General features: G+C 53.9%; 1 protein-coding gene and 1 long non-coding RNA gene across 4 annotated transcripts; one reads left to right on the top strand and one right to left on the bottom strand.

Annotated features, from left to right (window-relative positions):
• Positions 1-607: 607 nt before the first annotated feature.
• LOC144248014 (uncharacterized) lies at positions 608-6397 on the bottom strand. Of its 3 annotated transcripts, none has more exons than XM_085564610.1 (3): positions 5755-6397; positions 3892-3964; positions 608-3705 (listed from the first exon to the last, which is right to left on the bottom strand). In XM_085564610.1, exons 1-3 carry the CDS (start codon positions 5929-5931, stop codon positions 3035-3037), a joined length of 921 nt encoding a protein of 306 aa, XP_085420736.1. In that variant the 5' UTR covers positions 5932-6397; the 3' UTR covers positions 608-3034. The 3 variants fall into 3 exon arrangements, with proteins under 3 accessions (XP_085420736.1, XP_077645938.1, XP_085420737.1); XM_077789812.2 differs by lacking the exon at positions 5755-6397 and adding an exon at positions 4770-5738; XM_085564611.1 differs by lacking the exon at positions 5755-6397 and having other exon boundaries at positions 3892-4750.
• Positions 6398-17005: 10608 nt separating this feature from the next.
• On the top strand, positions 17006-19346 carry LOC144248015 (uncharacterized). Its single transcript, XR_013341425.2, has 2 exons — positions 17006-18277; positions 18560-19346. It is a non-coding gene; the product is annotated as an uncharacterized LOC144248015 (long non-coding RNA).
• The last annotated feature ends 8488 nt before the right edge of the window (positions 19347-27834 follow it).

Raw genomic sequence — 27834 nt, 5'->3', positions numbered from 1 at the left:
CCCTGGGGCCAGGAAGGGCTGGGGGATGCCAGGGAAACCACTCAGCTTTGTCCTGGCCTCTGCAGTCAACCAGAAAGTTTGTTCCCATCAGCTGGGAGTTTCCTGTCCCACTGCAGACGCTGCTGCTCAGAGCCAGGGCTGCCTGGCAGCCACCCCCAAACTGCCCTGAGCATTTCCTCAGCTTCACCTTTGCTTTCTTTACGCTTCCTGCTACAAATTTCTTCCTGTTGCCCACCCCTCTTCCCTCCCCTGCACACATCCCATGCCTGTTTGCCCTTTCCTCTCTGGCCCCACTCCCCATTGCAGTTCCTGACTTGGCACCACGGAACATCCCTTGGGGAGCAGGATCATCCCACAAGTGCTGCAGGAATTATCTGCAGGCTCCTGCAGTGCCTGGTGCTGCTCCCTTTGCCAGGGGCACCCCAGGCCAGGGGGGCACATCTGGGCTGCTGTGTCTGGCTGTGGGGCTCCCTGTTCTGGGCAGTGAGGAGGAGCTGCAGAGGCTCTGCAGGACTGACAGGATGGGCTTTGGGGCTGTGAGGTGAAGCTGAGGGACCTGGGCTTCTGGAGATTCTGAAGAGGAGGCCCAGGGCTCCTCCTGCAACTTCTCCAAGGGTGGTTTCAGGGAATCCCAGAATCAGCAAGTTTGGAAAAGACCCTGGAGATCATCACGTCCAACCTGTGCCCTGACACCACCTTGTGCCCTCTGAGCCTCCTCCAGGATCAACAACCCCAGCTCCTTCAGCTGCTCCTCACAGGATTTGTGCTCCATACCCCTCCCCAGCCTTGTTTCCCTTCTCTGAACACGCTCCAGCCCCTCCATGTCCTTCCTAAATTGGGGGGCCCAGAACTGGACACAGCACTCAAGGTGCTTCCCAACCAGTGCCAAGCACAGGGGAAGAATCACAGCCCTGGTCCTGCTGGCCACACCATTCCTGATCCAGGCAAGGAGCCCCAAGGAGGGTTTATCAGGGTCTGAAGCTCCAGGGGTCTGCGGGTTAAAGACAAAGACAAAGGCTGGTTTAGGGTATAAATACAGGAACAGAGGCGGTGGAGGAGAGCGTCAGGGATCTCAGGGTTTAGGGGTGGTACACAGGGAAAGGGACTAATAGGGAATACCAGGGTGGACAGGGAATGGAGAACTTGCTAGAACATGAACATATCAGGGTAAAAAGGTTAGGAAAGGCCAACGGGCCAATAGGGAGGACAGAACTGGGACAAATTAACACAGTGCTGCTGAGCACCATGGGCGAAGCTTCTGTCCTCACCCTGAGCTGTGAGGAATGCCCGGAACCTAAAGCGCATTTCTCCAGGGCATTGCTGTTGCCCTCTCCCCAGTAAGCTCACAGGCCTCCACAAACACACACTGGAGATGTCTGGGGCCGTGCATAATTTCTCCACTCTCAGCACTGAGGCAATGGACTCTGGCACAGCTCTGAGCTCATGCCCGTGGCAAACACCCCTGGCCATGGGGCTCCGTGGAGCTGCTCTCAGGAAACCCCCCAAGAGCTGGGGAGTGCTCCAAAACTGCCTCAGGAATGTGAGATAACCCAGCATCTCCTCATGAATGTAGACTATTCAAAAACTCACTAAGTAACGGGTTTCCCTGTTGCAGAGGATAGATAGATATGATTGTTCTCTTAGCTAGCCGAATGTCACTTCTGCCCTTGGATAAATCCTGGAGTGAAATGGACTGTTCCATCCCACCCCCCAAAAGATTGTGGCTCATCCCGCACCTCTGTACCTGCCCCTAAAACATCAGAGTCTGTAACCCCATTGGCCCATGCCTTGTCCCAGCCCACCTAGGAGCCCCTGATAAGGGGGCTCCGAGGGGCCATGCGGTCTCTTGTACCTCTCCCCCTCTCTTGGACTTCCTCCCTCTCTTGGACTTCCTCCCCTCTTCTCCTCCTGGGGCTTCCCCTCTCCTGAACCCTTCTCCTTTTGTCTCTCCCCTCCATCCCACCTCACCCAATTCCCATCCTGACCTGCATACCACTTTGCCCAATCCCCTTCCAACCCAATTTCACCCTGAGAAGTGGTGGAATTGAGTTATTTTGGGGTGGGATTGAGTAGTTTTCAGTGGCATTGAGTGGTTTTGAGGTGACAGATCAATCCTTCTCATCATTTGGAGTGCCAAGATGTGGTGTCCGGGACCTGGGTCCTGCTGGGAACGCCACAGAGGGCAGGGTCTGCCGGAGCTGGACAGTGATAGCGAGGCTTCCGCCGAGGCGGGATGGCGCTCAGGCTGCTGTAGCTTCCAGAGAGTTTTATTGAGGGGAAGAGAAGTCGGAGGTGCAGGGAGACAACCACTCAGGAAGGGAGCGAGCTCTGAGCGCCCCGTCCCAAGGCGGGGTAAGGTGTATAACAGCAATGGGATCGGAGGGTCAGGGTACAAATCAGCCAAAAATGGACAGGTACAGGGGAGGAGCAGGGGATGACTGACAGGGTGAGAACCGATGGGACAAGGGGAAGGGGTGGCTAACAAGGGGGAACCAATGAAGGCACAAAGAACAAGGAACATTCTAGAACAAAGGGATAGCTAAAACAATGATGGACATGAACAGGGATAACAAATGATTGGCCTCAGGGGAGGCAGGAAATTACACAGAAGTGGTCTCCCAGGGCATCCCAGGTGGACTGTCCCCAGGACCCCCTCCCACACTGGGAAGTAAAGACAACAAATAGCCCCCAACCCACCCCCCCCCCCCCATATACTCCCAGCTATCTCCTGGAATCCAAGATTCCCCAAAAAACACAAGTAAAATGTGAGGTTTTAGATGCCTTTGATGAATTTATTGATTTTTATGCCAATTTTCCATGTTTTGAAGGGAAGAATATAAAATATAATAAGAGGCAAAATAAAAGAGACACCAGCCACTTCCCTCTGTGTATCACAGGAAATGTGATACAGGGAATGTGATAGCCACAGGGAATGTGGTCACCAGGGCCTGACCAGGGTGGGTCCTCTGATGGGGATGGAGCTGGAGCAGCGCACGAAGCTCTTCCTGCGGGCGGGGTTGTCACAGGGCTTCCCTTACCGGTGCCTCTGCTGGTGCCGGGTAAAGAATGAGCGGTCTGAGAAGCTCTTCCCACACCGGGGACACTCGTAGGGCCTCTCCCCGGTGTGGATGCGCCGGTGGGTGACGAGGGTGGAGTTGTGCTTGAAGCCCATCCCACAGTCGGGGCAGTGGAAGGGCCTCTCCTGTCTGTGGATCCGCTGATGCACAAGGAGATGGGAACTGGTGTGAAACCTCTTCCCACACTCAGGACACTCATAGGGCCTCTCCCCAGTGTGGAACCTCTGGTGGACAATCAGGTCAGACCTGTGGCTGAAGCCCTTCCCACACTCCCCACACTCATAAGGCCGTTCCCCAGTGTGGATCCTCTGGTGGCAGACCAGGTTGAAACTCTTCCTGAAGCTCTTCCCACACTCCAAGCACTCGTAGGGCCTCTCCCTGTCATGAGGCTGCTCAAGGACCACCAGCTCTGAGCCCTGGCTGAAACTCTGCCCACCTTCCTGGCACAGAGTGGGTCTTTCCTCCTCAGATCCCTGTGATCTGTGTTTGCAGCCCCTCCTCCTGTGGGACCTCAAGGGATTTTCTTCCCCATTGGATTCCTGTGCCATGGAGGTGCTCAAAACAGCCTCTTCCATGAGGTTCTGCCGTGGGGATTTGTTCTCCCTTGTCTCCATCCTCAGCTCCTGCTCTGGGGGAGGAAGGACAAGGAGAGGATGGGATTTGCCTCCGTGCCACAGGGAAGGGCAAGGAGATCCCCCCAGTGTGTCCCTGGCAGGAGGGCACCGGCAGCGGGGCTGTCCTGCAGCTGGGGGCTGTGCTGGGATGGGAGATGGAGCAGGAGAGAGGGGGAAAGGGGCACTGACTTCCTCCTCACCTGCCTCGGTGTCCCAGGGCATCTTCCTCACAGCCTCCTCCTCCATCCAGCCAAAGTTTGAGAATGGGAAATCCTGATGTGGGGAAAAACAAGGTGTCAGTGCCTTGGGCTGGGGTGCTCTTCTGAGTGTTCAGTCCAGAGCAGGTTTAAACAGCTCCAAAGAAAAAGAAAAACCAGAGCCGGGGGAACTTCTCTGCCTCAGTGAGCTAAAAACTAACTAAAAGCAAAGGAGAGCTCTGTCCTGCTGTCTGTCTGTTGGCAGACAACTGATACCTCAGGTTTAAGTTTTTCTGTTCTGTTTTGGTGTGCAGCTTCTAGCTCTATATTAGGGGTTACTGGCATCTTTTCACAGGGTGGTGAAGACAAAACAGTCCTGCTCTAGCTGGAGAGTCAAGGACAATCTCTTCAAACTTCAGGCCCAAAGCACAAACAACGTGAAAAGAGGAGGGCAGGCAAGCAAGCAAGGAAGGAGGAGGAAACTTCATCATTTGAACCTATTAACTGGGCAGTTAAATCCTGTATGGAAATGGACTAACACCTATAAAAATGTCAGATCTCATGACCAAGCCCTCTTTTGCTTCCATCTTGGAGCCATCCGGGCAGAGACCCGAGTGTGGCTCCAGTACTGCCAGGGTGTGGCCTTTGAAGGCACTTCAATAAATATCCTCTTTGTTCCTCTTGGCTCCCTCTGGCCTCTGTTCCAGCTCCTTAAGGCATCACAGCAGCCCAGGAGCCGGAATGTGGAGGGGTGATGCAGTTCCTGAAAACAAACTGTGCTCTTCTTCCCCCCCCTCTTTGCTCTCAGAACCAGCCCTGAAGGTGCAGAACTCATTTCGGGGCTAAACGGACCAATGGGGGTACGAGCATCGTGAGCTCACCCCAGGACAGGTCCTGCCAGGGTCAGGGGTCCCGTCCCCGCCTCATCTCCGGGCTGCCGGGGGTCCCCCAGCTCCGGGATCGCCCCTTCCCCTCTGCCGCCTCGGGGGCCCCACGTTCCGCAGCCCCGGCTCTCACGGGATCCCCAAAACCAATGTCCCGCCCTGTCAGCACCGGGCCAGCCCCGCGTGGTCCCCCGGGACCCTCCGAGGGGCGATCAAAGCTCCTGTCCCCCCGAAAAGCTCCTCTCAGGGAGCCCGGAGGGATGCGGGGCTCGGCATCTGCCGGCTCCGAGCACTCTCCAGAAAAATCCCCCCGGAGACCCCTCGATAGAGCCGGGGCGAGCTCGGCCTCCCCCTCCCCTGCTGCTCGGGGCTGGGGCGACGCTGGCGGGGCAGGGGTGCTGCAGCCCCGGCGTGCGGGCGGTGCGAGCGGCGGGATTCTCCCGCTCCTGCCGCTCCTGCCGCTCCTCCTGTCCCTGCTCCTCCTGCCGCAGCCCCTCCGCTCCAGCCCGGAGCTCCCTTTCCCCCTCTGCCCGCCGCCCCGCAGCCCCGGTGCTGGGTGGGGGAGCCCCCGGCCGGCCCCGGGGCGGGCAGGGGGCTCGGGGACCCCCCCGGGGCGGATCCGTCCCCCCGGGCCGAGCCCCGAGCTCCGCTCCGGGGCCGCGGGGCGCTGCGGGGCCGCCCGGCAACTGGTGACGCATCGGCGAGAACGGCTCTGGTTGGCTGGAAATTGTCCAGCGCCTTCGCTGATTGGCTGGAATTGTGAGGGCCGCTGCGCCCGGCGGGTGTCCCGGGGAGCTGCGGAGGCCGGGCCGGAGCCTTTTCCGATTTCTTTCTGTCCCTCTGAGACCTTTTCCCATTTCTTTATCTCTCTATGAGATCCCTTTACTATTTCTTTCTCTCCCTTTCTCCTTCCCATTTCTTGTTCCGTTCAGTCCGTGTTCAGTCAAATCCGCAGGCTGCGCTCCCATGGCTTCATTTGCACCTTCGCTGGGGCAGAGGCGTCTCTCCCTCCCGGGATCGTAACCCGCGGGCCGGCTCCGTTCCCACCGCGATCCTTCCGGGATTCTGTCAGGGACTCGCTTCCCTTTCCTCCCTCTGCCTGCAGCCGGGAATGTGCTGGGAAATGTCCAGCAAAGCCACCTTTGCTGCGTAAAAACATTCAATGAAAGGTTTTCATTTTGGATTTTCTGTGTTTTTCTTTCTTTTTCCTTTCATAGTAGTAGCTTAATAAAGGTTTGTTTTTTTGTTTTTTTCCCTTGTTATTAAGCTTTGGCCTGCTTTGCTCTGTTCTCGATCACATTTCACAGAATTCAATTGAGAGGTTGCATTTTCATGGGGGCGCTGGCATTGTGCCCGTGTCAAACCATGACAGCCTCCCAAGTGTCCTGCTCACTGGCTCTCCCTGTGCATCTTGGACAGCACAAGGTGGGCATTTCTGGCAGCTGGGCATCAGCAGGCCTTCCAATGGGGGCGTGTTGTGGAGTGAGCCCAGCTGAGATACCCTGAGAGGAGCCCAGGGCTCCTTGCTCCTCTCTGCTGGCCCGTGAGCGTCTGTCTGCTCTCGGGATGGCCCTGGCTGTGTCAGGGCTGCTGTGTGGACACGAGACAGCCGGTCCTGTCCCGCTGGAGCCCAGCAGTGCCTGGCAGCCGTCCTGCATCCACGTCAGGATGCCGGCCAAGAGAGGCCCTGGAAGCTGAGGCAGCTGATTTCAAGCTTTTGCAGGTGCCAACAGGTCAAGGCAAACAGTGTTCCCTCTGAATTCCAGAGGGTCTTCCCCAGAGCTGCCTGATGCCACCCACTCCTTGTGGCACCACTTGCTTTCCTGTGGAAGGTTCTACCTTCCCCAAGAGCACAGAGGGAGCTGGAGATAGACCTTGCCAGGCTGCTCTCTCTCCTTTACCAGCAGCCCTGGGTGGGCAGAGTAGTCCCAGCTGAGACCAGATGTGCCAATGGAAGAGCCATGCACGGGAAGGCTCGGTGGGAAGGATGATCCAGGATCCATAGGCCTGGCAGCCTGAGCTTGCTGCCGGGGAAGGCCTTGGAGCAGATCCTCCTGAGTGCCATCCCACAGCACGTGCAGGGAACCAGGGGGTCTGCTGGAGGGTGGGAAAGCTCTGCAGAGAGACAGGGACAGCTGGGGGCCCTGGCGGGTTGTTGAGGCCTTCTGTGTGGTGTTTGCAGGGTGTTGGTGTTGGAGGTGTGTTGGGGAAGGAGCTGTCTGGGAGGTGAGAGGTCTAGGCTGGAATTTGAGTCAGTTTGAAGGCAGCATCTGTAGTCTGGCATAGCTTTGCTTAGAGAGTGCAGAAAGAATATCTGTGACTGTTTCTGTTCATGGTCCTGATTCTGCTGCAGGGAACAAGAGGGGAGAGCTGTACTTTATTGGCCACTTAGATCTCTATAACAGGGCAGGGTTAACCATTTTGCCATCTACTAATGGTTGCCAGCAGTTGCTCCAGGTGCTCCTGCCAACAGCCCCTGCAGGCAGGAACACATCCCCCAGTGCCCGTGGGTTTGGCTCCCTCTGGCACAGAAGCCCCCGGGGGCACAGGTCTCTGGGGCAGGACACGGCACCAGCCCTGCCAGGGCTCGGGGGTGGCAGGTCTGCTTGGGCAGGGACTCTGCCTCACCTGCTGGTGTCAGCGCTCCCCGGGCCCCAGGGCTGAGAGCAGCATTCCTGCCCTGACCCACAGTTCCTTGTGTGTGCCACACCCACGGGTTTACGATGGCCAAGGGCCAGGACGTGTCCCAAGGAGGCCGTGCCAGCTTCCATGGAAGGCCCCGTGACCTTCCCAGTGAGGCTGCATTGGCAGCCCTGGGGGCTCCTTCTGCTGCCCTGAGCCCGCAAAGCAGGGCAGCGTTTGCTGATGGTTTGAGCCATTCCTGAAGATCCTGTTGGGCTGTCTCAGACACTTGGGGCCAGGGATTCCTTCCAACCTGGGCCACTTTGGGTGGGCAGGGGGCAGCCCCAGGGCAGGTGGCAGTGTTTCCAAGGGCCCTTTGTGACACATGAAGCATGGAATGGAGCCAGGTGTCCAAGGGCCCTTTGTGACACGTGGTGACATAGGAGCTGGAAGTGGCAAAAGCACGCCACAGCGCTCGGAGCAGGTGACGGGACAGGACGGGACAGAGCGGAGCCGTGAGGAGCCTCCACACAGTGCGCTCGTTCCTGTCCGACCCGGAGCTTTTCTGAGGCATTGTTCCTGCAGCTGACCTCGAGGCCAGACCACAGGACTCGGTGACCTGTGGCCTTCCGAGACTTCAATTCTGCAGGTGCCCTTGAGGGCAGACCGTGGGACTTGGTGCCCCAGAGTTTTCCAAGGCATCTCTCCTGAGGGTAGCCAGACATCCGGTCAGTGAGATGGGGCAGGGAGTCCTGAGCTTGCCCAGTCTGGCCTGGATGGAGGAGGAATACGGCGGGGCAGCAGCTGCCGCAGCACAGGAGACTGAAGAGGTCATGCCGTTCCATCCACCGCAGGAGGGTGAGTGGCAGAGCCAGGCCTCAGGGCTGGTGCCTTCAGCCAGCTTGGCCCCATCCCATCCCATCCCAACCCAACCCATCCCATCCCATCCCATCCCATCCCATCCCATCCCATCCCATCCCATCCCATCCCATCCCATCCCATGGGGACGTGCCCACAGACAGGACGGAAGAGGGGCCCGGGCAGACACCCCGCAGTGGCCATGCTCCATCCACCTGGGGCATCCCGGGGCTGTCCCTGCCTGGGGACCGCAGGGCTGGGCTGTGTTCTCTGGCCTCTCCCGCAGCCCCTCAGCCCTGGCTGCGCTCGCTCTTTGCCAGATGCAGCCCTGGACCAGACACAAGAGCAGAAACCCGCCCATGGCCGCTTCTGCAGAACAGCGCAGGTACCTGCAGCCATCCCCACCTGGGCTGGGCCTGCTGGCACTGCTCAGCCCAGCAGCACGCCTGGAGCTCTCCATGGCTTCTTGCCCTTCTCCTACAGCTCGTTTGCAAATTCATCAAGAGAATTCGGCAGGAAGAAACCACCATGGGCACAGGCCTCAGCATATTCACGCATCTTCAAAACTAAGACCTGTGCTGGCCTGCTGAATATGCTGGTAGAGGAGGGGTTTTTCAATCCAAAGCAAGTAAGCAGCCTGTGGCCAGGGTTTGAGCCTCCCAGGAATTACTTGGCCTCCCAAGCCACTGGTGCTGTCCCCTGTGAGCCTCTGAGGCCATGCCAGTGTGGTGACAACAGAAGCACTTGTCTGGGGAAGCTGGGGACATTCCTCCCTCTGGCAGCTTTCCAAGTCTCCCTGTGCCTTCTCCAGGTGCCTGCCATGGTGAGGTACATCCACCAGTGGCTCGAGGCCAACCAGTTTGCTGAGCGCAAGCTGAACAGGACCCTGCTGAACCTCACCTTAGACCAGCCCGCTGATGTAGTAATGACGCTCCTGCGTGTGGCCCCATCCTGTGACAGGTATGGGGCCCACCTGTCCAGAGGGCTCAGGGCTCACCCCAACCCATCGCCCTGTACAGCCTGTGCCATGTGTCTGACCAACAGAGATTTCCAGGGCCCTCTGGATGCTCCCTCTGCCAGCCCTGGCACATTAGGCCTGAGCCTGCTGCCATGATCCCTCACTGCCCATCAGGGCCTGTCCCCACAGGGCTGGGCTGCTTGTGGCCCACAGGGCTGCAGAGCCGGCAGCCAGCTCAGGTCCCCACTGCTGCCCAGACCACAGTGCTGTGTCCTAGACTCCCCTGAGACAGAGCCCTAACCCCGCAGAGCTGCTTTGACCATGTGGAAGACCATCATGTGCCCGTCCTGGACTGCGGAGCTGGTGCAGCAGATACTCCTGGATGTGCTGGGGAGCTGGCCAGAGCACAGCACGTGCACCTCCGATGGGGACAAAACGGATGTCTTTGCCCTGGCTGTGAGTTTCTGCCTCTGCTAGCCCCAAGGCCACCTCTCCATCCTCCCTCCCCCACTGCGTCTCCCTGCCTCAGGCGCTGGGCTGAAACCTGGCCTCAGGGCAGCTTCAGTGCCACCAGGCCTGGTGCTCCCCCTGTGTCTCTCTGGGCCTCTCCCTGCCACGCTCGGGCCCTGTCACACGGACACCTTGGCACTGAGCGCTGTATTGGGGGGCTTTGTCCTTTGCAGGCAACTGTGGTGATGTGGAAGATCCTCCAGCGGCCCTGCGTCCCACGTATGGTGATCGTGTATTTCCCCCGCCTACTTGTCCATCTGCTCTTCCAAGTGTTCTTCAGCACTCTGGATATGCCAGAGGAGGTCGATACGTTCTGGAAGGGATGTCAGCAGCAATATGGCCTTGACATCAGCCCCAACAGGTGCTCCATCCCAGTTCTCCTGTCCTTGCCAAATCCCTGGGCAGGAGCCAGTGCTCCCAGTGTGACCCGGGCTTTGCTCTGCACTCAGGTTTGCAGTGAGGACCCTGAAGTCCCTGCTCTGCCAAATGCAGCACGAGGATGTGGTGGTGGCAATGGAACGCAAGTGTGGCTGGGACACGCTGCTCTGTGCTGACACCCACCATTATGCCGTGGGTCTGCTGGCCAGGTGAGACCCCCTTCACACTGCTGCCTCTGACATTTGTGCTCTGTTCCTGGGGTGCCCCACACAGTCCCCGTGGTCACAGGCCAGAAGGCCTTGTCACCAAGGGACAGCCAAGCAGACTGGAAAAGGCTGGGAGAAGCGGGTGCCCACAAGGAGCCGCCTCCCAAATAGCCCAGGGGCCCTTGCAGGATGCTGGGGTAAGACCAGACCTCTGTGAGTAAGTCCTGGGAGAGGTTTGTCCCCCTGGCCCACAGTCTTGGTTACTTTGTCTCCTGCCAGGGAGATGTCCTGTGTCTCCATCCCCTTGTACGCTGAGATCGCTCACTACCTGCTCCAGCTGCTCAGCACACAAGAGCCACGCTGGGAGCTGGCCTCCCTGGCGTTCCTTGTGGAGGTGAGCCTGTTGGCCAGCGCTGCCTCGCTCAGCTGCCTCCCAGCTCTCTGCCCTCTCATAGCCGCAGCTGCCTGGGACGGTGCCCACGCCCTGTGCTGCTGCCTGGGCTCAGCCCTGTGCAGTTCTGGGCTCCTGCCGGCTGGTCCCCTGTCACTGCCCTGTGCCTTTCAGGTCCTCAAGTACCTGAACTTGAGTGCATGCAGTGCTAACAGAGTCCTGCAAATCTTGTCAAGGCACCTGCGGAGTGAGTGCAAGGAGAGGCGTCACCTGGCACTCAGGGCCCTTCTCCAGCTCATCAACGATCCCTTGATGGTGAGAAGGGGGCAGGGGCTGAGGCTGTGCTCCAAAATGCAGTCTCTTGGGCTTGGCTGGGCTTTGGGTACTGGGCCAGGAGCTCCCAGCTCTCCTGCCTCCCGCTTCAGCTGCCCAAGTGCTTCGGAACAGCCCTTTGGCCTCTAGGCCCTGCGGCAGCAGGATGGCGTTTCACAAACTTGTGTTCCTCACAGAGAGAAAAAATGTGGAGCCTGACTGAAAGTCTTGTGGAGCTCCTGTGGGATGCGGATGGAGAGATAGTTAGCATGACAGCCATGCTCCTCAACTTTATCATCTTGGACAAGGACATGCTCATACCCAGCCCCATCGCACTGCAGCTGGCTAAGGTGCTCCTACCACTCCTTGACCACGTAAGGCTCACTGCCCCCAGACACGGCCACTGGCTGCTGCCCAGACACTTTGTGCCCTCTGGATTTGCAGGCCTGCACCAAGCTGAGCCTCATGCAGCCGATGCTGAGGTCTTTTTTTCTTCCCTTCATACAGGACAATAGCCAGGTGCAGCTGCTCTCATTACTGCTCTTTCAAACAGTGGTGACACTTCCACAGGAAAAGGAAAACGAATCCCTGAAGGCACACGTGCTGCAGAGCCTGCTGCCACTCTTTTTCCACTGCCATGATGAGAACCAGCGAGTGGCAGAGGTGAGGACTCACGGGCGGCTGCTGTTCCCCTGGGAGGGGGCTCGGCTGCCTCCTGCCCTGGCGCCTGGTGGGCTGCAGCCTCCTCCAGCTTTGGCACAGGAACACAGGTCCTGTGTCCTGGGCTGTGGGGCCATCTCCGCATCTCTGCTGCTCTCCAGGCTTCTCAGGAAACACTGCTTTGTGTGGCCAAGTTCCTGAAGAGGAGGCATCTTGAAAAATGTGTAAAGAAGGAGAAACTGTGGAGGTTCATTGAGATCCTGGTAAGGAGGGCCGGGAAGCCGCAGCCCCAGCCTGGAGCAGCCCCTGAGCGCGGTGCTCGGTGTGCGGGCTGGCAGCTGTGCCCCTGCCCGCTGCTGCAGCCCGAGGCCGCGCGGGCTCTGCTCCAGGCTCCTGCGGCCCCAGCCAGGTGCCCATGGAGCCCCGGCCTGGGGGGCTGCGGGGCCAACCCTTCCCTCCTGCTGCTCTCTCCAGCTGGCAGAGGACAGCAGCAGCGTGGCCGAGCACCTGCGCCGGGCCCTGCCCTACCTGCAGAGCCCACAGGAGCCCCTGCGAGAGGCGGCCGTCAGGTTCATGGGTGAGCCACAAGCCGGGCCAGGAGGGCGTGTGGGCACAGGGCTGGCGGCGCCGCTGGCAGGGAGCTGTGCCCTGGGCCTGACAGGCTCTGTGTTCCCAGGGACGGCCGGGCGGCACCTGAGAGGGAGGAAGGAAGAGCTCCAGCTCATCTGTGAGGGTGAGTGAGGGCAGCGGGCTGCCAGCGAGGGCTGGCAGGGGAGCTGCGAGCCCTGCCCCGGCTGCGGAGGGCTCTGCTCCCTGTGCGGACCAGGGCCGGCGTGGGCAGAGCACACAGAGCTTTCAGGGCACCTGGGGGATTCGTGGCCAGCAGCTTTGGGCTGATCCAGCTGGTCCCTGTTCCCTGCTGGCCATGGCCAGAGCCGGCTGGGATGGCCCTGGCACAGAATCCCCGCAGGTCCCCTCAGATGCGGGAACTGACCCTGGCTCTGTTCCTCTCTCTTTCAGCCCTTGAAGGCATGGCCAATGACATCAGTGTTACCGTCGCAAGCCTGGCAATTCAAACATTGTATGTCCTCCAGGAAGCAGAGAGAGCTCCATATTCCATCTTTGATAACCTGCAGGATCGGCTCCGCAGGGCATGGAGGAGACGGCCTCGTCTGTCGGGGCTCGGCTGGCGGTGCTGCTGGAGCCCTGCAGAGAGCTGATCCCAGAGGCTCTGTCTGCTGGGGCCATCCGAGCCAGCAGGAATGTTTCATTTCTTCAAGATTGTTCTTTCCTTCTTTTTGTTTTTCTTTAGCATATAAATATAGGATGTGTTGTAATAGACAGATTCCCAGGATCTTTCTTTGGCTGCCCAGGCTCTGCAGGGCCTAGGGGAAGAGGGAGAAAAGGGTTCCTGGGCTCAGCAAGCTCCCCAGGCATGCAGGGTTGCAGGGAAAATGGCCAGAAGCCCCTTGGCCTTTGGTGGCTCTGCTGAAGCCTTTGTGCTGTCCACAGAGCAGATGGGCAGGGGCTGGAGCTGTGGGGATCTCTGTGAGAGCGGTGCCTGGAGATGGCCACAAGCCCTGTCCCAGGCAGGAAGCGCCATCTGTGTCCTCCTGCCCGTGTGTTGCTGGCTGGATTGCTGAGGGCTCCCAGGTGCCTCTTGGTGGGGCTCCTCTGGAGCTCCTGTGGGGCTGCGGCGCTGCTGCCGGGCAGGTTGGCCGGGCTGGGGAGATCCTGAGGGGACGGGGCCACGAAGGGATGAGGGGCTGCGGAAGCCCTGACAGGATGAGGCAGTGGGAAGGCACGGGGGGAATGTGTAAGGGAGTGGGTAACATTGGCTTGGGGAGGAAAGTGGTTGGAGCCAAAGAGACCACTCACCCCGATGTTCATGTGGCAAACAGAGCACGTTTATTCTCAAGACCTTTCTTCTAAAGGGCCTTTGAAAACCCAGTCTGGATGATTTCACTGGTCTGATCTCTGTGCCCCTTCAGATTCTGGGCTGGGCAATGCCTGCAGCCTTGGGAGAGATATGAAGGGCCAGGCCCCTGTCAGTCAAACCAGGGCTGGTACATTCACCCCGTACAAGCCAGCCTGCATAGTGACACACGGCAACAGAGTGCGAGGCACAGCTCCGGGAGCTCCCCGTGAACCTCAGCTCTGGGACCACTGTCTGCCCCAAGCTTCAGGGGCTGCAGTGGGAGCCCAGCTGGGCTCTGCCCTGGGGCCATCCTGCAGGGACAGCTGCAAACCGCCTGCAGCTTTGGGAATGTCATTAGTGCCTATGGTGGGGGGGAAGCTGCAAGTCCTTGACTGCTGTTTTGTGTTGCTGAGAAGAGAAGGACATCTCGGAACTGGGGATGCTGTATTTGAGGTCAAGCGAGCAACTTTGTGGTGGGGGAGCTGCGTGGGCCAAAAGGACCCAGGGGTGCTGGTTAAGAGCAGCTGAAGTTGGGCCAGCGACTGCCCAGGTGGCCAAGAAGGCCAAGGATGCCCTGGCCTGTGTCAGCAGCAGTGGGGCTGCAGGAGCAGGGCAGTGACCATCTCCCTGGGCTGGGCAGCTCTGCGGCCATAGCTGGGAGTGCTGTGTCCACTTGTGGGCCCCTCTGAAACAGAAAGTCCTTGAGGGGCTGAAGCGTGTGCAGAGAAGGACACGGGAGCTGGGGAAGGCTGTGGAGCGCAAGGCCAAGGAGGAGGTGCTGAGGGAGCTTTAGCCTGGACAACGGGAGGCTCATGAGGGACCTTCAGATCCACAGATCCATACATGACAGTGCTCACCACAAGGGCTGTTTCCCTGCCAAACATGCCTCACTGCATCCAAGTGCTTTAGCCACCTGAGGAGGGGACACTTCCAACTTGTAGATTGTTGGTTTGCTAGGAGGAGAAGCCCCACTCATTTTCTCTCTTTCCAGCAAGTAGAGTCTCCTGCACAAACTTTCCTGCCCTTTTCGTGCACTGCATGTGATTCTGATCCAGTTTGAGTTTTCCTTTTCTGCCACAGCAATAACAAAGTCCGTGCTGGCTATCTCCTGCTTTTCCATTTCAGAGTTTTCAAGAGCTAAAAGCTGCATTGTGCAGAGGCACCGTTGCTTGCTGATGGTAGCCAGGGAGGACTATCAAATTCATAGAGTGAATCAAATAGAGTTCTGTTGAGTTAGCCCATTTTAATATGGTCGGAGAGACTTAGAGTCCCATCGCTAACAAAGTCACTGATTTCTCCTTGGAAGTGGTGTTTGTGGATGCGAGGAGGAACGAGGTTATAAATGAGAGGTAACAGCCTGTCCCTCATGCTTCTCTCTTGCCGCAGATGGCAGAAGGAACAGCAGTTTCTGCCCCAGCTCCCTCTGCTCCTGGAGAAGAGGCCAAAGAGGGGCAAAATGAGCAAGATGACCACAAGCTGGCAGCTGTGGCAGCAGCAGAGCCAGATGGTTCCAAGACAGTTGTGGAAAAAATGACGGGAGACAAGTCCATTCTATAATGTCAACAAGTCTCAGTTTATTCCAAGCACACATGTAGTTATACCCGTTATAATGAAGCTCATGCATATTACAAAACTTAGGCTCATCGTTGGTGTATCAAAAACAGGTCAACCCTGCCTTTGGCGCTTTCTAAGCTTGCTTTGTTTTCCCTTACATCTATCTTTTTGCTGACCATTCTACTGTTGGGGACCAGCTTACCCAAGGACATAAGATATTGTTGCTACATCTGCTATTGCTGCACTGTGCAATTTTCAGCTACTGCTTCACTAACTGCACGTAGTCATGTCCTTTCTCACGAAGCCATTCATCCACAAAACTCTCCACACTGCACCAATGGTGGTGGGTTGTTTTCACTTCAGAACCAATGGATTTGGTCCTTGCAGAGCTCTGTATAAAAGAGCAATGCATTTTGAATTAACCGGAGTTTACTCTCAACAGCCTTCTGAGTCAGAACCTCTTAATTCCCGTCCTGCCTCAACAGCGACAAAGACCCTTCAGGGCTGGGGCCAGGTCAGTGAAATCTCTTTATTGCTGATCTCAACAAGGCCATCGAGGGCACCCTCAGTCAGTTCCAGGTGAGCCCAGGCTGGGTGGAGTGTGGCTGTGCTGGAGGGCAGGAAGCTCTGCAGAGGGATCTGGACAGGCTGGAGCCATGGGCCCAGGACAATGGGTTCAGGTTCACCAAGGCCAAGGGCCGGGTCCTGCCCTGGGCTCACAACCACCCAAAATCCCTGTCTGTGCCCTGCCCCTGATCCCTACAGCCTGTCCTGTTTCCTTCATCCCTGCATTGCCAGGGACTTTCTGGGACAAGGGAGCTCTGCTCTGGGGATGGAGGGAGCTCCAAGTGCCACCACTGGAGTGGGAACCACAACTCATCAGGTTTGTGTCCTTTGGGAGTCAGGAACTGGTGAGACTCAGAGGCACAGAAAGTTTCTCTTCATGGCCAGCAGACCATGGTAGAACAGGACACAATTTAATAACAATCACGCTCTTCCCTGAGCTATGTGCAACATCCCAGCAGCATCTGATGAGTCCACCATCCACAAGTGATTTCCATACTAAAACTGATTTTAGACTTACATGGTTCTCTGATAGATATAAACACAGTTAAGTTCTTGCATCAGGATGCTCATCCTGGAGTGGGGGCAAAAGAGCTCAAACAATTCCTGATTTGCAAAGCTGTCAGTGGTGGATGGAGAAGGGAGGTCAGGTTGCTTTTGGTGTTGAGGAAATGCTGAAACGAATCTGACTCATTTCATCTTCTCCTGTCCTGGCTGATCTTCCCTGTTTCCCCTTCCACCCATTGGCTTTTGTCTCCCACCAGGCCCCTGGTGAAGAGCCTGGCTCTGTGTTCTCCATCTCCTCCTTGCTGGCACTGCCAGGCTGGGATGAGGAGCCTCTCAGCCTTCCCTGCTCCGGGCTGGACAAGCCCAGCTCCCTCAGCCTCTGCTCACAGCCCAAGGGCTCCAGCCCCACCTTGGAGGCCCTTCCCTAGCCCTGCTCCAGCTGCCAGACATCTTTCCTGCCCTGGGGAACTCAACTCAGGCCACAGGGACTTGGATAATCCACATCCTTGATGTCCTGGTCACACAGCCCTGGCCCCTTGTCCCCATGTCAGGCTCTGGGGTGGATCCTGTGGAACATCCTTGGGTGGAGGCTGTGGCTCCAGGTGGACCAGGGGCATACCGGGGGGCAGGGACCCCGCTGGGCATGAACAGCATTGGACTTGTTGGGAGAAACTGTGAGGGGGGGCTGGGGCGGAGTGACCAATCCAGTGACCTCACAGAGCCCTCCTGGGATGTCACAAAGCCCCTCTGTGATGTCTCAGCCTGCTCTGAGATGTCACAGCCAGATCTCTAATGCCACACAGCTGGTCTCTGATGTCACTCTGTGATATCATAGTCTGCTGTTATGTCACAGCCTGTTATCTGATGTCACACAGACAGTCAATGATGCTGTAGTTGCTTGATGTCCACTCTGTGATGTCACAGTCCACTCTGTGACCTCATGTCACCAGATGATGAATTGTCTCCACCAGGTGAGCTGACAACTGGAGCTTGTTCTCCAACTCCCCAGGCCTATGGAAACCACACAATGCCAATTGTGGGAGAAGGGGAACTGGAAGTTCACCAGCCTCAGTGTCCTGCCAGCTCAGCCAGGCCCACGGGAACATTGGGGTCCACAAGCACCAGAGACCACCAGGGAAGATCCCCAGGACAGAAGACAGCATGGGTATTGGGGAGGGGAAATATGTTAATGATTCTGGAAAAATGATTATCAGATGTGTGTTTAGTCCAGGACAATCAATGAATATGTGTGCAAAATACAGAACATGAACAGAAACTTTCCTGTACTCAGCATGCTCGGCTTTGGGAGGAGCTATCCCCCGTGCACCCAGCTGAATAAAGAATGCTGCTTCTTAAAGCTGCACTGGTGTTAAGGAGTTTTCTGTTTTACCCAATTTTTGTAACACTCCACTCCCAAGGAAAGCTCTGTCTCCTGCTGCTCACAAACAGAGGGGCTGGTGGCAGATGTGGGGCTCAGAGGCTGCCTGGGGCACAGGGACCATGAAATAATCAAGTTTTCAATGACCTGTGAAAGAAGGAGGGACAGCAACAAAACTTCTACACTGGAATTAGGAAGGGCAGTCTTTGGCCTATTTAGGATGCTGACTTGAGGAGTACCAAATCAGGTACCGATATTTTTAAGGGAAAAAGCCCTTAAAAACAAAGGGGTTCAGGAACAAAGGGCACATTTTGAGAAAGTAATCTTAAGGGGGAAGGAGCAGCCTGTCCCAGTGTGGCAAAAGATGAGCTGGTGTGGAAAATGACTGCCCTGACTGCCCATGGAGCTTTTGTGGGAACTCAGGGGAAAGAAGAGGGTGCATCAACTTTGGACAGAAGGTCAGGCAACTGTCGTGGTTTGACATGGAAAGAGAATTTCTCCCGGAAGGAAGAGGTCAATTTAGATATTGACCAATTGAAAGTAGACACGCCTCTGAGAACACAGAGGGGTTGAAAGCAGAATTCCCAGGGGAACTCGCTCTCTTTGGTTCCGGTCAGCGTGCAGTGCAAACTCTCCCCTGCCCAGCCACGAGCTGGGTGGGGGAGGGGAAGCCCCATGGCCTGAGAAAGGTAGGCCGAAAGCCCCAAGGGTGGTGGAAGGACTGGAACCGGGCTGGCCCCTGCAGATGGAAGGGTGGAAGAAATCTGGGATGTCTCCATTTCCCCCCCCAGAGTTCCTCTCCCGAGAGGGAGAGAGAAAGCCGCAAGGAAGGAGGAGCGGGGGGAGCTGCTGCAAGGTGCCCAGTGCGTGGGAATTGCTGGATGTCCAGGCATCGAGCCATCCTGGGAGTTCGGACTTTTAACCCTTCCTTGAGAAGTGAAAGCTTGTGAATTTTCCTTTCCCCTCCTCAGTTTGAAAGAGAGGAAGAGGGACACCTTGGACCCTGGGATGGGATGTTGGAAGAAGGAATTCTGGATGGGAGGGGGACAAGGAGTGGCTTTTGGCTGGACTTTTCCATGTTAGCCACAACCTGAACCAATCTTCTCCTCCAAGAGGGACTGTGTTTTGGGAGGATGCCAGTGAGTCAAGAGACCTGCTTCAGCTGAGAAAAAAGACAAAAGTGGAGTGAACAGAGAAAAGGTTAGGGGGTTTGTGGTGGCGTCCCCCTGTCCTGGAAAGGAAAGAGAAGAGAAGAAGATCTCTGTTCTTGAGCCCTCAGCCCCAGGGGAAAATGGGGGGGGACTGTGGTCCCAAACAATGAAAAACTGAACTGTTGTTTTCTCCCCTCTTAGCAGGGCATCCTTGAAAGGAAAAATCCTGAAGGCAGTGACCATCCATGCATTGTGGTGAGAGCACTGTGCATGGAAAGGAGAAGGGTCACCATGGCAAACTTTTTTCTCCGGGCGGTGCCATGTGTGACATGGAAACACAGGATGTGGAGCTGTGTTTCTTGGGGGGTCTGTGGCACAGGAGAGACTCTGTTCCCTCGATGGACTGAGTATCGATTGCTTGGAGGGTGGAAACCTGATTGGGGTCCAGATTGTGTCTCACTGTGGTTTGTTGGAGTTGGGTGGTGGGGAGGAGGAATGTTTTGCAAGGTTTTCATTTGGATCTTTGTGTGGTTTTTTTTTTTCCCTTCTTTAGTTTTCTCTTTTCTTTTGTAGTGGTAGCTTAATAAAGTTTTTTTCAGTTATTAAGCTTGGGCCTGCTTTGCTCTATTCTAGATTCCACTTCACAGCATTCAAGGTAGGGATCACATTTTCATGAGGGCACTGGCATTGTGCCAGTGTCAAACCATGACAGCAACTTAGCAAGCATTTAAGGATGTTGCTAAGTCATGCAGGAAAAAAGAGGAAAGAGGTGAAATCTCAATAATAGATTAACCTGGCCACTTCTGTGAAAAATATTAGAAAACTTTTCTACAAATAACTCAGTTGCAATTTATGGGATGATGAGAACCTCCACTCTTTATTGGATGCAGTGGAAAATATAGTAGCTAAAGATAAGGAATAGGCCAAGCTCCTTAACATCTTGTTTCTTTTAATTTTCAATATTAGGATAGGCTGTTCTCAGGACAAGAGCTCTTCTGAGCTGGTAGATGGGCACAGGAAGCAGAACAGCCCCCTGTAATGCAGGAGGAAGCAGCTGGTGACCTGCTAAGCCACTCAGATGCTCACAGGTGTATGGGATCAGATGGGATCCATCCTAGGGGGATGAGGGAGCTGGTGGATGAGCTCCCCAAGCTGCTCTCCATCATTTACCATCAGTGCTGGCTCAGCAGGGAGGTCCCAGAGCACTGGAGGTGCCAGTGTGAGCCCATCCCCAAGAAGGGCTGGAAGGAGGATCTGGGGAGCTCCAGGCCTGTCAGCCTGACCTCGGTGTCTGGGACGGTTATGGAACAGATCACCTTGAGAGCCACCACAGGGCACCCACATGATGGCCGAGGGGTCAGAGCCAGCCAGCGTGGATTTAAGAGGGGCAGGTCCTGCCTGAGCAACTGATCTCCTTTTATGACCAGGTGACCCACCTGTGGTTGTGGGAGAGGCTGTGGATGTGTCCATCTGGACTTCAGCAAAGCCTTGGACACTGTCTCTGACAGCATTCCCTGGAAAAGCTGCAGCCCACAGCTTGGGCAGGTTCCCTCCTGGCTGGGAGATGGAAGAGCTGGCTGGAAGCTGGGCCCAGAGAGGGGTGGGGATGGTGCTGCACCCAGCTGGTGTCCAGTCCCTGGTGCTGTCCCCCAGGGATCTGTGTTGGGCCCAGTCCTGTTTAACATCTTCATTGATGATCTGGGTGAGGGGATCAAGCCCACCATCCCCAAATTTGCAGGTGACACCAAGCTGGGTGTGAGTGTGGATCTGCTGGAGGGCAGGACAAGAAGACACAGCCTCCAGCTGCACCAGGGGAGGTTTAGGCTGGGCAAGAGGAAGAAGTTCTTCACAGAAATGGTGAGTGGGCATTGGAATGGGCAGGCCAGGGGGGAGGTGGCAGAGTCACTGTCCCTCTCCAGTGGCATTCAGTGGCATGGTCTGGGTGACAAGGCGGTATTAGGGCATTGATTGTACTTGATGATCCCAAAGGTTTTTTCCAGCCTATTTGATTCTATCATTCTGTGATGACTGGGACACTCTGGGGCCATTGTGACACTGCAGGGCCTCGTGGAACTAAGAGGACCATGGTGACACTGTGCAGCCCCATAGAACCAGGGCTCCATTGTGGTGCTCTGGGGCCCAATGGGACCAGGGAGTCCCCGTGACACTGGGTCCTGGTGGAACCACAGAGGCCATGGTGACACTGCGGGGCCTCGTGGAAACAAGGAGTCCATTGTGACACTGAGGGAACTTGTGGAAGCACAGAGAGCATTGTGACAGTGTGGGACCTCATGTGACCATGGAGCCTTTGTGACACCCTGGGGCCCCATGGAACCAAGGGGCCCCTGTGAAACTGCAGCACCAATGAGAACATTGTGACACTGTGAAGCCCCATGGAACCAAGGAGTCCATTGTCACATTTTGGGGCCCCATGGGACCAAGGAGACCAGTGTGACAGTGTAGGGCCTGGTGTAACCAAAGGGACATTGTGACACTCAGGGGCCCCTTGGAACCGAGGACATCTTTGCAGATGACACCAAGGTGGATGTGAGTGTGGATCTGCTGGAGGGTAGGAGGGCTCTGCAGGGAGGCCTGGAATGGTTGGATGGATGGGCAAAGTCCAACAAGATGAAGTTTAATCGATCCATGTGCCAAGTCCTGTATTTTGGCCACAATAACCCCTGCACCGCTGTAGGCTGGGGATGGTGTGGCTGGACAGTGCCCAGGCAGAAAGGGACCCGGGGGCACTGGTCGACAGCAGGATGGACATGAGCCAGCAGTGTGCCCAGGTGGCCAAGAAGGCCAATGGCTCCTGGCCTGGGTCAGGAATGGTGTGGCCAGCAGGAGCAGGGAGGTCATTCTTCCCCTGTACTTGGCACTGGTGTACTTGGCATTCCTCCCCTGTCCTGGCACTGTTCCTCAAGTGCTGTGTCCAGTTCTGGGACCCCCAGTTTGGGGAGGACATGGAGGGGTTGGAGCATGTCCAGAGAAGGGCAACAAGGCTGGTGAGGGGTCTGGAACACAAGTCCTGTGAGGAACAACTGAGGGAGCTGGGGTTGTTTAGCCTGGAGAAGAGGACACTCAGAGGTGACCTTATCACTGTCTACACTCCCTGAAAGGTGGTTGCAGTCAGGTGGGTGTCGGTCTCTTTCTCCTCACAGCAAGTGACTGAACAAGAGGACACAGTCCTAAGCTACACCAAGAAAAATTTAGGTTGGATATTAGGAAAAAGTTTTTTATGGAAGGGGTGATAAAGTACTGGAATAGTCTGTCCAGGGAGGTGGTGGAGTCATCATCATGAGATGTGTTTAAAAAAAAGACTGGATGTGGCTCTCAGTGCCATAATTTTGCAAAGGTGGTGTTAGTGTGTGGGTTGGACTTATGACCTTAAAGGTCTCTTCCAACCCAGTAATTCTGTGATTCTGTGATTGTGTGACATCACAGACCAGGTTGTTGTGAGCCTGTGTGTGTCTGTATCGGCTGTATAAATCACTGTATAAAGATAAAAATGTTAATAATGATTTAATTACCAAAAATGTCTCTGAAAACAAAGAGTTGAGAAAATGTCATCTGATGGAATTTTAGTATTGAGTTTGTAATCTCTGTCTTTGGGTTTTTATAGATAATAATATAAGTAATAATGATTTTTAAGTTTTATAGATAATACGATAAATAGTGATTGTTAAGTTTTTGTAGGTAATGATAAGTAGTAATTGTTACTAATATTATATGAGTGCTTTAAAAGGATTGTCTTAAACTATTTTAAACATTTCTTGTTAATAGGTTGATCATAAAATGTGAGTTGTCTGATTTTTGTGATAAGAATTATTATTAAGGTATTAAGGTATTAAGGTGTTATAGTATTTACAGTCAGTTTTCATATGTTTTTTTGTCTCTTTAGGTGATTGATTACAAGATGTTTTTTCAGGATCCTGTGTTTTTGATTGTTTAACTACTCATGTGTTTTCTTTATCCAATCTTTTATGCAGCTGCAATTCATCTTCCTTTAAAAATTCATTATCCAAATTTTAATTCAAAATTTCAAACTTCAAATTTTCAGATTTCTGAAGAAAGGGTTTGTTGTATTTAGAGAATTTTTGTCTTGAAAGAGATTTTAAATAGGTTCAATTATTTAATAGTTTGATAAATTTTTAATAATAAGGTTTTTTACTTATAACTGTTATTTCTAGGACTTTTGTTTTATAATGTGTTAAAACATATCCTCCAATTAGAGTTTGAGCTCTGGCCAAGCTCTGGCTCTACGTGGATGGTGTGATTGACCCAGGTGTTTTCTGCATCAAAAAGTATTCAAGTCCTTTTGGCTTGACAATTTGACCATATAGGGCAGCTGAGCCTCAAAGGGAGTTTTGGAGAAACATGATCCGGACATGTTTTATCCAAATCTCTGTTGTTTTAAGGTTTATCAGCTGCTGCAGACTCTGGGATGACAATTTGATAGTGTAGCACTTGGTAACTGTGATTTTATATGTAATATTAATTGTGTATTATCTGATTGATTTTTATTTGTTGTTAGTTTCTTTACTATATGCATTGTTTTGTTCTTGATGTTTTTTCATGTTTATAACAAAGATGTTGATATTTCCATTTCTTCATGCAAATTTTAAGAAACAGAATTGAGAGAGGACACTCCAGTCCCTGTGGGGAGTATTGAGTTTGTTTGTGTTTTAGCAGGTGCAGAATCTGGATAGATTTCAGTGAAGAATGTTAAACTTATCAATTTCAAGAGAACACTAATCTCTCCACAAGTAAATCAGAGGATGCACAGCAAAAGTGGATTGTACAAAGATTCGTGTTTCACCCACAGAAGATTGTAGGCTTTTAAGTTTTTTCATAAGTGTGTTTTTAATTATGTTATAGACTTTTTTGCTAAGTTTTAATGAGTTTTAGTAATGCCTGTGATTTTTCTGTTCATTTTGCCATTGCTTTTCAATGGCAAAAGAAAAAGAGGGACAATCAATTAGGTAATCAAAAGCATAACATTAAGTTTATCATAAATATAGTTTGTATTTAGAATTAAGTTTGTTCCTTTCATGTTAAACAGAACAATCAAAAACATGAGAAATATGAAGTGGGGTGCACTTCTGTAATATAACCTCATTTTTCACCCCACGAGTTACTTCAGTGCAAGCTCTCACACAATTGAAAATCCTGGCCTACTGGACAAAAAAGTAAATTAGTATTCCATCTAAAATGTTGAGTGAGCTTGCCACAAATATAAGTAGTATCTGTCATGCAGTTCTGCAAAACAGAGCACTTACCACTAATTTGCTTCTTCTAGCCCAAGGTCATAGTTGTGAAGAATTTGAAGGAATGTGCTGTATGAACTTATCTGATCACTCTACATCTATCCATAAGCAAATACGAAAATTGACCGAGCTAACTCAACAGTTAAAAGTAGAAGATAGATTAGATTTAAAAAGATAGCTAAAAGGATTGGGGATCGGACCATGGTTAAGAGACATTATCAAATACGGCATAATAGTTCTAAGCAATTGTGATGCTTTTGCTTGTTTTGCCCTGTGTGTTTACTTGCTTGCAAGGCTTGATGCAGCAGCTTTTGCAGAAAATGCTGAATGCACACCTTCTTGTACAAAAGGAAAACGGGGGAGATGTAGAGAGCCTGACAGAGGAATGGTTGAACGACAAGGTACATGATACTGTAAAATTAATCCAAATAGGGAGGGCTACGTGACTGCTGCAAAGTTCGCATGGCCCTGAAGAGTAGATGGTGTGCAGAAAGCAGGATATTGAAACTGCTTGGTATGTAGAAGTAGATAGAGAAACACAAAGAAGTACTAAGCTGTTCTAACTGCAAGGCCAGCTGGACAGGCATGTATCGATCACACAGATACTTTTAAGATAATAGTACAAGTCACATAGCAACCAATCATGAGCTTGGCTTTTGCAATATGTATGAGCTAATTAACGAACATATATAAACTGTGTAATCTGTCACAATAAACTGAGACTTGATGATCATGATATCATGAGTCTTGTCTCCTGCGGCATCCCTCCAACACCCAAGTGCTGGGGCTGCACCTCCAGCTCCAGAGATGTGACAGATGGGAGAAGAGACAAATCATTCCTGCTGCATTCTTCATTGTGTTTGCTTGTACAGGTGACCTGGATCCATATCTAGACGAGCTGTTTTGTGTCTGAAAACACTGGTAAAATAAGAATACTATTCTTTAGCTGAAAATAATATTTCATGCATAACACACAATGAGAAAGGACACATATGATCAGAAGAGCATCTGAGTTTTTCAGAGGAAGAGAGACTCATTGATGTCTCAGTGGTCAAACCTGTTCAAATACTTTCTTCAGGGCTTCCTTGAGATAAGAGGTGACCACCAGAGGCCAAGGCCAGCCAGAGCTCTCTGTCCTGGCAACTTTTGTCTGGGAGAACCCTTGCATATAGGGAACTTTTCAGGAGGAGTATCAATTTTGGCCATGGACACCTGGAAAGATGGATGGTTCATTTTAGTAGGAAGAAAGGCACAGAGCTCCAGGTCTCCAGAGACTGATGAGAGGCAGCCCTAGGCATTCCAAGATCAGCCAGACCCGTCAGGTGGTCCCTGGGAGGCCCAACCGGCCAGACCCATTCCATGTTCCCTTGGTTCCACCAGGCCCTGTAATGTCACAATGTTCTCCTTGCTTCTCAATGTCTCAATGGCCCTGCGCTTCCATGAGGCCCTGCAGGGTCACAATGGCCCTTTGGCTCCAATGGGCCCAAAGTGTCACAATGGTCTCCATGATTCCATGGGGCCTTGCAATGCCACAATGCTCTCCACGGATCCACAATGCCCCACAGGATCACAACAGCCCTTTGGTTCCACGAGACCCTTAAATACCTGCGATGGACTCTTGGATCCACCAAGCCCTGCTGCTTCTCACTGGCCCCTTGGGACCATGTGGCCCAGCAGTGCCACAGTGATGTCCTTGGTGCCACGAGGCCCCGCAGTGTCACAGTGGTCCCTTGGATCCATAGGGTCCCCACCATGTCACAATGCTATCCACAGGTAGAAACCAAGGAGCCCCAGTGTTTCGGAGGCTGATGAACTGCAGCCACCAGAGGCCAAGGCCATGCCTGTCTGTCTGTCCTGGCAGCTTTGTCACACTGGTCTCTTCTTTCCATGGGGCACTGCAATGTCACACCGGCCCCTTGTTTCCACGGGGCCCTGCAGTGTCACAATGGTGGTGTCATATTGGATCCTTGGTTCCATGAGGCCCAGATGTGTCACACTGGCCTCTTGTTTCCATGGGGCTCCATAGTGTCACAATGGTCCCTTGCTTCCATCAGGCCTTGCAATGTCACAAGGGTCTCCTTGGTGCCGCAGTATCACAATGGACCCTTGGTTCCATGGGGAGTCACAATGTCAGAAGGGTCTCCTTGGTTCTATGGGGCCCTGCAGAGCACCTTGATTCAACAAGGCCTCAAGGTGTCACGATGGCCTCCAGGATTCCATGAGGCCCAACAATGTCCCAATGGACCTTTGGTTCCATGGAGTCCTGCACTGTTCCATGGATCCTTAGTTCCATGAGGCCCTGGAGTGTCACAATGGACTCCTTGGTTCCATGGTGCCACACAGTGTGACAAGTGCCCCTTGGCCTGCCATGCCCCCATGGTGTCACAATGGCCCCTTGCTTCCAAGAGGCCTTGTAGTGTCACAATGGCTCCTTGGTTCCATGGGGCCCAAAGTGTCACAGTGGTCTCCATGATGCCATAAAGCCCTGCAGTGTCACAACAGACCATTGGTTTCACTGAGCCCCACAGTGTCACTATGGTCCCTTTGGCCCTGAAGTGCCACAGTGGCCCTTTGGTTTCACAGGCCTCAAAGTGTCAAAAAGGCCTCCATGGTTCCATGAGGCCCTGCTGTGTCACAAGGGACCTTTGGTTCCATGATGCCCCAGAGTGTCACAATGGCATCCTTTGTCCCATGGAGTCAGAATGGACCCTTCATCCCATGGACACCCACCATGTTCACTGTAGTCCCCTTGATTCCATGAGGGCCTGCCATGCTCTAATGGTCCCTTGGTTCCAGTGTGTCCCAAAGTGTCAGAATAGTCTCCATTGTTCCATGAGGCCACGCAATGTCACTGTGCTCCCCTTGGTTCCACAGAGCCCCACAGTGGAACAATGGACTCTTGGTTCCATGAGGTTCCTCAGTCACAATGGTCTCCCTGGATCTGCAGTGTCACAGTGGCCCCTTGGCTCCGTGTGGCCACGCTGTGTCACAATGGCTCATGGTTCCATGAGGCCACACAGTTTAACAAGGGACCCTTGGTTCCACGAGGCCTTGCTGTGTCAGAGTGTCCCCTTGGTTCCCAGAGGTTTCTCAGTGTCACAATGATCTCCTTGGATCTGCGCTATACAATGGACCACTGGTTCAATGTGTCCCCAATGTGCCAAAATGGATTTTGGTTCCATGGGGTTCTGCTGTGTCACCATGGACCCTTTGATCCATGAGTTTGGGCAGTGTCACAGCTGAGTCCTGGGTTCTGTGAGGCCCCGCTGTCACCAAATCTCAGAAATATCACAATGAGGCTCCTTAACACTAATTTGCTATTTCAGAGGATATAATTTATTCAGGCCTGAGGCCTAGTGAGGGGTAACTCCTGATCTGATGCAGACATGTAATTTTACCAGTGTATTGCTCATATACAGTTCCTAAATGCCAATTACGATTTACCCATTTCCATTAAACCCACCCCAAGTTCCCAGATTCAGTCCTTGTTTTTTCTATCACTGCACCCTTGAGCCAGATGTCTTCTTCTTCTCTTCCAGCTATCCCTGCTGGGAAAGCAGCCCCTGCATGCCTTGTTCCTGTGCTGGAAGTTCACAGGCAGGGTAAAAATGGAATTAACGCTTTGGGTATCAGCCCAAGGCTTTGTGTGGCCAGGCAGGGGCAGCAGGAGGCAGAGCTGCCAGCAAAGGAAGGGGCCAGCGAGGTGGGGCAGCCGGGGGTGACAACAGCCTGCAGGGACAGAGGCGCAGGGCAGGGACACCGTGGGACAGCCTGGGCTGCAGAGGGCTCAGGGATGTGCAGCAGCTGCAAGGCCCTGACAGAGCCAAC

Source organism: Lonchura striata, chromosome 33 (genome assembly GCF_050655825.1).
Source record: "Lonchura striata isolate lonStrDom1 chromosome 33, ASM5065582v1, whole genome shotgun sequence".
Classification (NCBI taxonomy): domain Eukaryota; kingdom Metazoa; phylum Chordata; class Aves; order Passeriformes; family Estrildidae; genus Lonchura; species Lonchura striata.
This window is presented reverse-complemented; position numbering and strand designations above follow the sequence as displayed.